The 13275-nt window shown below is 48.0% G+C and overlaps 1 protein-coding gene across 6 annotated transcripts in view; it reads left to right on the plus strand.

Annotated features, from left to right (window-relative positions):
• Positions 1-13275, plus strand: part of PLAUR (plasminogen activator, urokinase receptor) — a 37169-nt gene that overhangs the window by 14987 nt on the left and 8907 nt on the right. For 5 of the 6 annotated variants that reach the window (XM_011963106.1, XM_011963110.1, XM_011963109.1 and 2 more), the window contains 3 exons: positions 1788-1931; positions 12030-12191; positions 13074-13208. In XM_011963106.1, coding sequence (XP_011818496.1) covers positions 1788-1931; positions 12030-12191; positions 13074-13208 — 441 coding nt within the window. The remainder of the gene's footprint in view (positions 1-1787; positions 1932-12029; positions 12192-13073; positions 13209-13275) is intronic. The other variant, XM_011963108.1, reaches the window with a different exon arrangement.

Consider the following 13275-nt stretch of genomic DNA (forward strand, 5'->3'; position numbering starts at 1 on the left):
AAAAAAAAAAAAAAAAAAAAAAAATTACATAATGGAGCACTCTACCACAGTTTAAAGAAGGAAATAGAGCTGCAGATACCAATGTGGACACATCTTAGAAACCTAAGATTGAGAGGTAAAAAAATGTTGCAGAATGTGATACGTTTTTATATAAGCTTTAAGAACACATGAAACAATAGTATATGAAACCAAGCATGGTGGCTCACATTTGTACCCCTAGCTACTTGGAAGGCTAAGGCAGAAGGATTCTTTGAACCCAGAAATTCGAGGTTGCAGTGAACTATGATTGCCCCAGCTGGGACAACAGAGACCTGTTTCTAAAAAATAAGTACATAAATACAAAAATAAATAAAATAAAGTTCTATTAGAGGCATCTCACTACAGAGATCACTAAGCTGAGGGTGTGGGGGAGGGACAGATGGATCCAGATAAGTCCCAGTGGTAGTGCTGTCACTACAAGAGCAGGAGTGGGGCACAGTGGCTCACACCTGTAATTCCAGCACTTTGGGAGGCCAAGGTGGGAGGATCACTTGAGGCCAGGAGTTCGAGATCAGCCTGGGCAACATAGTGAGATGCTATGTCTATAAGAAATTTAAAAATTAGCAGAACGTGGTGATGTAAGCCTGTGGTCCCAGCTAGTCGCAAGGCTGAGGAGGCAGGATTGCTTGAGCCTGGGAAGTCAAGGTTGCAGTGAGCTATGATTGCACCACTGCACTCCAGCCTGAGTGACAGAGTGATACCCTGTCTCTTTTTTTTTTCTTTTCTTTTTTTTTTTTTTTTTTTGAGATGGAGTCTCAATCTGTCACCCAGACTGGAGTGCGGTGGTGCAGTCTCAGCTCACTGCAACCTCTGCCCGCTGTGTTCAAGTGATTCTCCTGTTTCAGCCTCCCGAGTAGCTGGGACTACAGGCGCCCGCCACCACACCTGGTGTTTTTTGCATTTTTGGTAAAGACGGGGTTTCACCGTGTTAGCCAGGATGATCTCGATCTCCTGACCTCGTGATCTGCCAGCCTTGGCCTCCCAGTGCTGGGATTACAGGCGTGAGCTACCACACTCGGCCGATACCTTGTCTCTTATTTTTTATTTTTTATTTTTATTTTTTGAGACGGAGTCTGGCTCTGTCGCCCAGGCTGGAGTACAGTGGCCGGATCTCAGCTCACTGCAAGCTCCGCCTCCCGGGTTTACGCCATTCTCCTGCCTCAGCCTCCCGAGTAGCTGGGACTACAGGCGCCCGCCACCTCGCCCGGCTAGTTTTTTGTATTTTTTTTTAGTAGAGACGGGGTTTCACTGTGTTAGCCAGGATGGTCTCGATCTCCGGACCTCGTGATCCGCCCGTCTCGGCCTCCCAAAGTGCTGGGATTACAGGCTTGAGCCACCGCGCCCGGCCGATACCTTGTCTCTTAAAACATTAATTATTAGCCAAGTGTGATGGCATGTGCCTGTAGTCCCAGCTGCTTGGGAGGCTGAGGCAGGAGAATCGCCTGAATCTATGAGGCAGAGGTTGTAGTGAGCTGAGATCTTGCTACTGCACTCCAGCCTGGGTGACAGAGCAAGACCCTGTCTCCCGGGAAAAAAATAATAATTAATTAAAATAGAATAGAGCAGGCTCCTTGTTGGAATGGGGGTAGAGTCAAAGTTAACTCTAGAAAAAGACAGAGTTGGACTCAAACAAGTAAAGAGGCCTAGCAAAAATCAGCCCTGGGAGCGGGTGACCTTGAGACCAGGACTGTCAGAGACTGGTTGGGCTGAGAGGAGCCTCTGTGGTAATGAAGATCCCCTCCTTGCAGAAGGGGAAGAGCTGGAGCTGGTGGAGAAAAGCTGTACCCACTCAGAGAAGACCAACAGGACCATGAGCTATCGGACTGGCTTGAAGATCACCAGCCTTACCGAGGTCGTGTGTGGGTTAGACTTGTGCAACCAGGGCAACTCTGGTGAGTACGGCAGCCCTTGCCATCCCCAACCCCAAGCCATCCCCAGCTCAACCTCATCATCATCCCAATCCTACTCTTAACTTTACATCAGCCGAACCCCAACTCCATGCCTTATCCAAGTCCCAACCCCAACCCAACCCATCTCTAGCTCAGCCCTATCCCCAACCCATTCTTGACCCAATATCCAACCTCAACCCAGCTTCACCTCCAATCCTATCCCCAACTTCATGCTACCCCAACACTGTTCCCAACTTAAACTCAGCCCTGTTCCAAACACAGTTCCAGCCCCATCCCCAAATCAACCCCATCCTTATCTCAGACTATCCAAATCTCCACCCCAATGACACGATTACTTTCATCCTTAACCCAATCCCCATCCTGCATGTTTGTATGTATGGTTGTTAGGTATAACTTACCCTTAACAAGCTCACACGCGTGCATGAGACATAGATGAGATGTCTCAGTGATGTTTGTTCATCTGACTGGGCAGGAGATGGTCCTACCCAATCCATTGGGATGGGAGATGGTCCAAGCAATAGATGCTGAGGGACCAGGATTCAAGCAAAGACTTGATGTTCTTAAGAGAAGTCAAAAGAGGGGAGGATTAAATGGCCCATAGTAGGCTGGGAGAATCCTCTGCAATCGATGGTCTCTGGCTTGGGCAGTGAAAAAAAAAAATGTGAAGAAATGTCCATAACAGGCTGGATGTGGTGGCTTATGCCTGTAATCCAAGCACTTTGGGAGACCAAGGCGGGAGAACTGCTTGAGCCCAGGAGTTTAAGACCACCCTGGGCAACATAGTGAGATCCAGTTTCTGCAAAAAATAAACAAAAAGTAGCCGGACATAGGGGTACACACTTGTAGTCCTAGCTATTCAGGAGGCTGAGGTGGGAGGATTACTTGAGCCTGGCAGATCAAGGCTGTAGTGAGCTGTGATCATGCCATTGCACTCCAGCCTGGGCAACAGAGTGAGATCCTGTCAGAAAGGAAAGAAGAAATAAAGAAAGAGAGATAGAAAGAGAGAAGGAAAGAGAGAAGGGAAGGAAGGGACATAAAGAAGGAAAGAAAAAAGGAAGGAGAAAGAAAGAAAAAGAGAAAGAAGAGAGAAAGAAAGAAGAGAAAGAAAGAAAGAGAAAGAGAAAAAGGAAGGAAGGAGAAAGAAAGAGAAACAGAGAAAGAGACATAAGCCCTGTCTGAAAGAAAAGAAAGAAAGAAAGAAAGAAAGAAAGAAAGAAAGAAAGAAAGAAAGAGAGAGAGAGAGAGAGAGAGAAAGAGAGAGAGATAAAGAAAGAAAGAAAGAAAGAAAGAAAGAAAGAAAGAGAAAGAAAGAAAGAAAAGAAAGAAAGAAAGAAAGAGAGGTCGGGTGCGGTGGCTCATGCCTGTAATCCCAGCACTTTGGGAGGCCAAGGCGGGAGGATCACTTGAGGCCAGGAGTTCGAGATCAGCCTGGGCAACATAGTGAGATCCAGTTTCTGCAAAAAATAAACAAAAAGTAGCCGGACATAGGGGTACACACTTGTAGTCCTAGCTATTCAGGAGGCTAAGGTGGGAGGATTACTTGAGCCTGGCAGATCAAGGCTGTAGTGAGCTGTGATCATGCCATTGCACTCCAGCCTGGGCAACAGAGTGAGATCCTGTCAGAAAGGAAAGAAGAAATAAAGAAAGAGAGATAGAAAGAGAGAAGGAAAGAGAGAAGGGAAGGAAGGGACATAAAGAAGGAAAGAAAAAAGGAAGGAGAAAGAAAGAAAAAGAGAAAGAAGAGAAAGAAAGAAAGAGAAAGAGAAAAAGGAAGGAAGGAGAAAGAAAGAGAAACAGAGAAAGAGACATAAGCCCTGTCTGAAAGAAAAGAAAGAAAGAAAGAAAGAAAGAAAGAAAGAAAGAAAAAGAGAAAGAGAGAAAGAAATATCCATAAGCCCCTTTGTCGAATTCCATGGCTTCAGGCTCTGATCATTTTAAGAAAAAGACTTAGAAAAGGTCAAATTCTCCTAAATTCCCACAGGAGAGGAAGGGTGGGGAAGGAATGGGTCCACGGTGCATGGATCCATCCGTGAAAGAGATTCCTCTTTCTGGACCTAGTGAGGAAGGAAATAGGGTAAGGCCAGTCTAGTCACGGTGACGGCAGTGAGCAGAGGGCTGAGTTTGCACTGGGTTTTCTTTGTTCTTCACTCTTCCTGACTCTGCCTGGTTTTCATCCATCCTGTCCTCAAACACTATTCTGTTGGCGGGGCCAAATCAGATGTTTGTTTTGAGGAAGTGACAAGAGAGGATGCGGGCTTCCTGTCTCGGTGAGATGCGCTTAAGGAAAGCACCAATACTTGGGTCTAAGTAGTACATTCAATCAGAGACAATAGTGAAAATATTTAAAAATATTGATCAGTGCCGCGACAAACTCCTGGAGTCCTCCGCTGGGCCTGGTGTTACCCCTTTCCATGATGGGTCACAGGGACATGAAGGGTCCTGGGGAGAGAGTTGGGAGTGGTCGGGGTCCACCAGGAGCTTGGAGCACCAGCTGTCAATTCAGTAATCTAATAACTGAGATATCTATATCCTCCCTGTTTCTTTTCTTTTCTTTCTTTTTTTTTTCTTTTTTTGAGATGGAATTTCACTCTTGTTGCCCAGGCTGGAGTGCAATGCCACAATCTCGGCTCACCACAACCTCCGCCTCCCGGGTTCAAGCGATTCTCCTGCCTTATCCTCACAAGTAGCTGGGATTACAGGCATGCGCCACCACGCCCGGCTAATTTTGTACTTTTAGTAGAGACGAGGTTTCTCCATGTTGGTCAAGCTGATCTTGAACTCCCGACCTCAGGTGATCCGCCCGCCTCAACCTTCCAAAGTGCTGGAATTATAGGCGTGAGCCACTGCGCCCGGCCTCATCCCCATTTATAATGCCATTGTACCCTGCTTGTGGCAATTTGAATAGTTGGTTAAACTGCACTCAGTACTTATATGATGCTGGGGACACAGCAGGGACCAAGACAGCCTTGTGCCCTGCCTTGTGGGGAAAAGAAAGAGAGATCAGCCTGTTACTGTGTCTATTTTCCCCACACTGCCTGACTCCATGGGACTCATAGTCCAGTGTGTGTGTGTGTGTGTGTGTGTGTGTGTTGTGTGTGTGTGTGTGTGTAGGGGTGACAGACCCATCACCAGACAGTGACTGGTTATTAGGTTAATGCAAAAGTAATTGCAGCTTTTGCCATTAAAAGCAACGGCAGAAACAGCAATTACTTTTGCACCAACCTAATAGATTAGTCTGGGCTAGGAAGGGGGAAACACAGGCAGAGGGTTCAGGACTGGGATGAGGGAAGAGTAGGGGCTGTGGGACCCCAGAGGAGATACCTGACTCAGGTCAGGGAAGGTTTCCTAGGGGAAGCAATAGCTAAGCTGGATCTTGAAGGATGAATAGGAATCAGACTATTAAACAGCCAGTGGAGGCTGGGTGTGGTGGCTCATGCCTGTAATCCCAACACTTTGGGAGGCCCAGATGCGAGGATTGCTTTAGCCCAGGAGTTCCAGACCAGCCTTGGCAACACGACTCTACAAAAAATACAAAATAGCCAGACGTGATGGCATATGCCTGTGATCCCAGCTCCTTGGGAGGTTGAGGCAGGAGCCTGCAGTCAAGATGTCAGCTGGGGTTACAGTCATCTGAAGGCTCCTAAGGTAGCTTCACTCACATGAATGCTCCCCTCCCATGGCAGAAGGATTCCAGTTAGTGGAGGCTGCAGTAAGCTATGATCGCGCTACTGTACCCCAGCCTGGGTGACAGAGCGATATCCTGTTAAAAAAAAAAAAAAAAAAAAGACAGTGGAAAGGGATTTCCAGCAGTCCAGCAGAGGGAGCAACAGATACAAAGGTGGCCAAAAGCAGTGTGGCTGGACGAAGGAAACAGTGGGGCGAGATGAGCTGGAAAGCTTGGCAGGAGCATGTTACACAGGGGCTTCTAGACCGTCGTCCTGGGAGCACTGGGGCATCACAGAAGGTTTTAAACAGTGAATGTCATGATCACATTTATTTATTGTTATTTTTTTTGAGACGGAATTTCTCTGTTTTTGCCCAGGCTAGAGGGCAATGGTGCGATCTCAGCTCACTGCAACCTCTGCCTCCCAGGTTCAGGCGATTCTCCTGCCTCAGCCTAACAAGTAGCTGGGACTATAGGCACCCGCCACCATGCCTGACTAATTTTTTTGGTATTTTTAGTAGAGATGGGGTTTCACCATGTTGGCCAGGCTGGTCTTGAACTCTTGACCTCGTGATCTGCCCGCCTCAGCCTTCCAAAGTGCTGGGATTACAGACGTGAGCCACCGCACCTGGCCCTCCTTTATATTTTTAACAAATTATTCTGACCTCAGGACAGAAGATAGATTGAAAGGAAGCAAGAGTAGATGAGAGGAAACCAACCTGGGAGTGGGTGAGGTTGTCCAGGTGGAGAAAGGTGTCAGATATGCAGAGGAAGAGAAGCGGATACATTTAAGAGCTGTTCAGGCTAGGCACAGTGGCACACGCCTGTAATCCCAGCACTTTGGAAGGCTGAGGCAGGAGGATTGCTTGAGCCCAGGAGCCGGAGGCTGCAGTGATCACACCGCTGAACTCCAGCCTGGGCGGCAGAGAAAAACCCTGTCTCAACAAAAGCCAAAAAAGAGCTATTTAGAAGCAGGCCTTAGTGGTAGATTAAATGTGGGAGGGGACCTGCAATTGTGGTCATGATGGAGTCACTTGTATCAGACCAACCCTTCTGCCAATGACAGTTGCAAATGGTGGACAAATAATAAACAATTATTAGAAGTCACTGGAGAGCAGCAAATGAAAGGAGAAACTTGGCCGGGCGAAGTGGCTCATGCCTGTAATCCCAGCACTTTGGGAGACCAAGGCAGGTGAATCGCTTGAGCTCATGAGTTCAAAACCAGTCTGGGCAACATGGCGAAACCTCATCTCTACTAAAAATACAAAAGTTAGCCAGGTGTGGTGGCACATGCCTGTAGTCCCAGCTACTTGGGTGGCTGAGGCACAAGAATTGCTTGAACCGGGGAGGCAGAGGTTACAGTGAGCCAAGATCACATGACTGCACTCCAGCCTGGGCGACAGAGCAAGACTCCGTTTCAAAAAGAAAAAAGAAAGAAAAAGGAGAAACTTGAGGCACTACAACCTCTGAAATAAGGGAAGCATAGAATTTGGGTTCCACAGACAACCTGGCTTTTTCCCGGAGTGCACTTGCCAATCTGCTGCTGTGGAAGGGAAATAGAGCCCAGACAGAAAGAGAGTCGCTAGACTGAGAAGACGGAGGTTGGAGTTTGGGGCTGCCAGAATGTCTGGAAGATGAGAGTTAAAATCCTGGAATGGATGGGACCACAGAAAAGGGAGTTCCCAACCTGCAAACAAGTCTCCCTCAAGTCATTGGCAAGCTGTACATGCACAGGGTGAGAGTCCAAGAAACTTGGAAGAGAAAAATAGCAACTGGGAAGCTACAAAAGCGAACAAGGCTTCCAGCAGACATGTGATGCTGGGGACACAGGTTGCCAAGCTGGAGAGGCCTTGGTAAGCATCTCAGGCTTTCCCCCTAAGACCACCCCCACCCTAGGGGTAAGGGCCAAAGTGAAATAGACGAGCCCTAAACAAGCCTAGGTCCAATACTTGACAGGAATGAAAACGTGACTCTCTGTGGAAGAAGAAAACATCGTTTAGGCCCTTGACAGATTTGTATCTATAATGTCTGGCATCTGATCAAAGTTGACAAAATAGCGAGGCATGGTGGCATGCGTCTATAATCCCAACTACTTGGAAGGATTACTCGAGCCTGAGAGTTCTGGGCTGTAATGTGCTATATCAATAGGGTGTCTGAACTAAGTTTGGCATCAATATGGTGATCTCCCAGGAGCAGGGGACTACCAGGTTGTCTAAGGAGGGGTTGAAGCAGCCCAGCTCAGAAATGGAGCAGGTCAAAACTCCTGTGCTGATCAGTAGCAGGATTATGCCTATGAATAGCCACTGCACAATAGCCTGGACAATGTGGAAAGACCCCATCTTTTAAAAAAAAAAAAAAAAAACCAGGCTGGGCATGGTGGCTCACACCTCTAATCCCAACACTTTGGGAGGCCGAGGTCAGAAGTTCAAGACCAGCCTGGCCAACAGGGTGAAACCCCTTCTCTACTAAAGATACAAAAAAAAAATAATTAGCCGAGTATGGTGGCGCATGCCTGTAATACCAGCTTCTTGGGAGGCTGAGGCAGGAGAATCACTTGAACCCGGGATAAGGAGGTTGCAGTGAGCCAAGATCGCACCATTGCACTCAAGCCTAGGCGAGAGGGCAAGACTCTGTCTCAAAACAAAACAAAACAAAAAATAAACAACAACAACAACAACAAAATCTTACAAGGTATCCTGAAGAAAATAAAAAGGACCAATTGACCAGAAACCAAGAGAAAAATCCAAACAGAATTGTAGTGATTCAGATATTGGATTATAGGACAGGAAACATGAACATTGCTACGATCAATATATTCAGGAAAACAGAAGAGTGGGTACATTTTAACACCTGGAATCCTTTTTTTTTTTTTTTTATGGAGTCTCACTCTGTTGCCAGGCTGGAGTGCAGTACAACAGCACTTGGCTCACTGCAACTTCTACCTCCTGGGTTCAAGCGATTCTCCTGCCTCAGCCTTCTAAGTAGCTGGGACTACAGGCGCCTGCCACCATGTCTGGCTAATTTTTGTGTTTTAGTAGAGACAGGGTTTCACCATGTTGGCCAGGATGGTCTCAATCTCTTGACCTCGTGATCCACTTGCCTTGGCCTCCCAAAGTGCTGGGATTACAGGCATGAACCACCGCACCCGGCCAAGGAATCCATTTTTTAAGAGTCCAACAGAAAATATAGAACAGTGACTCAAACGAAGAACTCTGCAGTTATGCTTGATAGAGGTCAGAAACAGCAGAGCAAAAAGATTAAAGAGCTAGAAGATGGAACAGTAGAAGCATGTGGATTGATTCACAGATGTGGAAGACCAAGGGGTCTCCCAGGTTTCCACCCTAGGGACTGGATGGGGCTGACTTGGACGTGTGGACTTTAAGAAAAAGAGCAGTTGTGGGAGAAGATGGGGAGTTTTGTTTGGGACAGGTGTTTGAGGTATAGCCATGGGGCCTTGAAGAGACAGTTGCATGTACAGGTCTGGAGCTCAGAGAGAAGCCTGGACTAGAGAGAGATTTGTGAGTGATGAGCAGATAGATGGAAATGAAGTCATTTCAGTATTTACCCCATGAAAGAGTCTATACTGTGAGAAATAAAAAGGGCTTAAATCAGAGCCCTGGCCAGGTGCGATACTCACATCTGTAATCCCAGCACTTTGGGAGGCCGAAGCGAGAGGATCATTTGAGTCCAGGAGTTCGAGACTAGCCTGGGTAACATCTCAAGACCTTGTCTCCACAAAAAATACAAAAATTAGCCAGGTGTACTGGCACATGCCTATAGTCCCAGCTACTCAGTAGGCTGAGATGGGAGAATCACCTGAGCTCAGGGAGGTTGAGGTGGCAGTGAGTCATGATTGTGCCACTGCACTCCAGCCTTGGGGACACAGCAAGACCCTATCTCAAGAAAAGAAAAGAAAAGAGCCCTGAGGATCATTGGCATTTAGAAGAGTGGCATAAAAAGAGTTCACACAGGAGACCCGTGCGTGACCACCCAGAGTGGGCAGAACTAGAAATGGGGAATTCAGGGGGCAGTGGGAGCTCAGAGCAGGTACCTGTTCCAGGCTGACGGGTCAGGGAGGGCTTCCTAGAGGAGGTAAAATTGAAGATGACAGCTGAAAAATGAGTAGGAGTTAGAGAAAGTAGGGCACAAGGAAAAGGCGTTCTAGGTGTGAACAGCTATTTTGGCAATGATGAGAATTTGTGTTTTCATTTTCATGGAAGTTTGTATGAGAAGACATGGGTGGCCTTGTAGTTATTTTTCTTTGAGGGGGATGATTGGGCTTTGGATGTAATGATTCACCTAATTGAATCAAGCCTGCCAGTCAAGAGCCTTGGCTGACATGGTCCTCTCACTTTTGTAAGACTTGGCTTGGCCTCAGCTTAGATGTGTCTTGGGTCAGGACAGGGAGAGCATGCCAAGCATGGGAAATGGTGTGAGCCAAGGCCTGGGCAGAGGAATGAGTCTCGTGTTTCCAGGGAAAAGTAACGGATCCAGTTGGCCAACACCACAAGGTTCGTGCAAAAGGCAAAGTGATCAGGAATCAGTCAAGTGAGTCTTTGATTCCTGGGACAATTAGGTAGTGTATTATCGATTGCTTATCTATTATCTATTGCAGCAATAAAATAAGCATGCATTATTTCCCAAAGTTTCTGAAGGTCAAAAACCCTGGAGTAGCTTAGCTAAGTGGTTCTGGCTTAGGATCCTTCATGAGCCTGCAGTCAAGGTGTCAGCTGGGGTTACAGTCATCTGAAGGCTCCTAAGGTAGCTTCACTCACATGAATGCTCCCCTCCCATGGCTTTGGCACAGGCCTCAGTTCTGCCACATGAACTTCCCCATGGTGCTACTTGAGTGTCCTCACAACATGGCTGCTGCTTCCCCTAAAAAGGTGACCCAAGAGAGAGAGCCAGGCAAAAATTGCCATGTGTTCTATGATCTAGCCACAGAAGGTACACACCATCATTTCCATAATATCCAGTTGACTACATAGGGCATCCTTATTCTTTTTTCTTTTTTTTTTTTTTTTAATTTAAAGACAGAGTCCTGCTATGTTGCCCAGACTGATCTCAAACTCCCGGACTCAAGCAATCCTCCCACCTCAGCCTCCCAAAGTGCTGGGATTACAGGCATGAGCTGCTGCTGCACCCAGCCAGCCCTATTCTTTAAGGGCATGAATGCCAGGGAGCAGAGATTATTGGGGGCCATTTTGGAGACAGGCTACCACAGAGAACAATAGAAGGGTTTTAAGTAATTCCTCATTCATTCATTCATTTAACAAATATGTATTGAATATCTTATCTGTCCCTGGCCCTGTGCCAGGTGATGCTGGGACACAGTAGTGATCAAGACAGCCCCTGGCCCTGCCCTCCTGGGGCTCACAGTCCAGTAGAGGAGACATACCTGTCACCAGACAGTGACCACCCAGAATGGGATGCGGGAGTCCAGGGGTGTGTGGGAGCTGCTTCAGCCTGGTGGATCAGGAAGGGCTTCCCAGAGGAGGTGAAATTGGAGCTGACACCTGAAGAATGAGTAGGAGTTAGGGAAGGCAGAGAGCAAAGGAAAGGTGTTCTAGACAGAGACAGCGGCATATGCAAAGGCCTGGATGGCAGGCAACATGTGTAGCCGCGGACTGTGGGAAGTCAGTGTGGAGTAGAGTCTGAGGGTGTAGTGGAGGGAGACGAGGCAGGAGAGGTGCTCAGGCCCCAGGATTTGATGGGCTTTGAATCCCATGCTGAGATTTTATTTTGAGGGCAGTAGGGAGCTATGGAAGAGTCTTGAGGAGAGAAGAGACAGGGTCAAATATGAGTATTAGAAATACCCTTCTAAGGGCCCGGGTGCAGTGGCCCATGCCTGTAATCCCAGCACTTTGGAAGGCCGAGGCAGGTAGATCACTTGAGGTCAGGAGTTCAAGACCAGCTCTACTACTGTCTCTACTAGAAATACAAAAATTAGCCCAGCGTGGTGGTGCACGCCTGTAGTCCCAGTTACTTGGGAGGCTGAGGCAGGAGAATCACTTGAACCCAGGGAGTGGAGGTTGCAGTGAGCCAAGATGGCGCCACTGCGTTCCAGTCTGGGTGATGGAGTGAGACTCTGTCTCAGGAAAAAAAAAAAAACGGGAAAGAAATATACTTCTAGGGCCATGTGGAAATGCTGCACTGGGGTGAGTAGGGGGTGACAAGAATGGAAACCCAGAGACTAGGGAGGTAGCTGGAGTTGAAGGAGGTCTGAGCTGGACTGGTCCATGGGGCTGGAAAGGAGGGCGTGGATTCTAGAAAGATTCAACAGGCAGAATAGACAGGGCTCAGTAACTGGCTGCAGGGTGGGATAAGGAGGTTTTGATGCCCAGTGAGTCCTTGCAGAGCTGGGGCTCTAGGACTGTCCCCATGGAGTCTCACTCCCCTCCCCCTCTTCCAAACAGGCCAGGCTGTCACCTTTTCCCGAAGCCGTTACCTTGAATGCATTTCCTGTGGCTCATCAGACATGAGCTGTGAGAGGGGCCGGCACCAGAGCCTGCAATGCCGCAGTCCTGAAGAACAGTGCCTGGATGTGGTGACCCACTGGATCCAGGAAGGTGAAGAAGGTGAGCCCCAACCTGCTGGCAACTCCTCCTCCCTGCTCTGCTCCTCCCCAAGACTGCACTTAACAACCCCAGAGTAACAGGGATGTCAGCAAAGGACTAAGTTCTCTCATACACAAGAGGTCCAGGGCCACAAGGAAAGTTCCAGAGTCACCAAGAACCCAGATGCCTTCTCGTTTCTTTTTTTTTTTTTTTTTTTTGAGATGGAGTCTCGCTCTCTGTCGCCCAGGCTGGAGTGCAATGGCATGATCTCGGCTTGCTGCAACCTCCGCCTCCTGGGTTCAGACAATTTTCCTGTTTCAGCCTCCTAAGTAGTTGGGATTACAGATGTGCATCACCACGTCTGGCTAATTTTTGCATTTTTAGTAGAGACAGGGTTCCACCATGTTGGTCAGACTGGTTTCGAACTTGAAATCACTTGTGATCCACCCGCCTCAGCCTCCCAAAGTGCTGGGATTGCTAGCGTGAGCCACCATGCCCAGCCACCTTCTTGTTTCTTACACATCACTTCCATTCTCAAAATGCCTCATAGTCCAAAATGGCTGCTGGAGCTCCGGGTCTCACATCTAAGTTCCAGGAAGGAGGAAGAAGGAAAGAAGGAACAAAAAAGGGGGCACTGCTCCTTTTGTAAGTGTTTTCCTTTCTGGAAGTCCTAGAAAGCACTTCTATTTATATCACATTGGTCCGAACTTCATCACATGACTGTACCTAGAGAGGCTGGAATATGTAGTTTTTAACAAGATCTACGACTGTCCTAGATAAAATGAGGGTCCTACGATGAAGGGTGAAGTAGTGAATGGTTGAATGCCTGCTATTGCGGGCAAATCCCATCTTAGTCCCTCATTCACAATCTGACATCTGACCTCTGTCCCCTGGCCCCCACAGGGCATCCAAAGGATGACCGCCACCTCCGCGGCTGTGGCTACCTTCCCGGCTGCCCAGGCTCCAACGGTTTCCACAACAACGACACCTTCCACTTCCTGAAGTGCTGCAACACCACCAAATGCAACGAGGGCCCAAGTAAGGAACGGGAGACACAGGCAAGGCCTGGGGTTGGGCAGGGGCATGCACTCAGGCAGACAGCTGC

The sequence above is a fragment of the Colobus angolensis genome, unplaced genomic scaffold, assembly GCF_000951035.1.
Source record: "Colobus angolensis palliatus isolate OR3802 unplaced genomic scaffold, Cang.pa_1.0 Scaffold60, whole genome shotgun sequence".
Taxonomy (NCBI): domain Eukaryota; kingdom Metazoa; phylum Chordata; class Mammalia; order Primates; family Cercopithecidae; genus Colobus; species Colobus angolensis.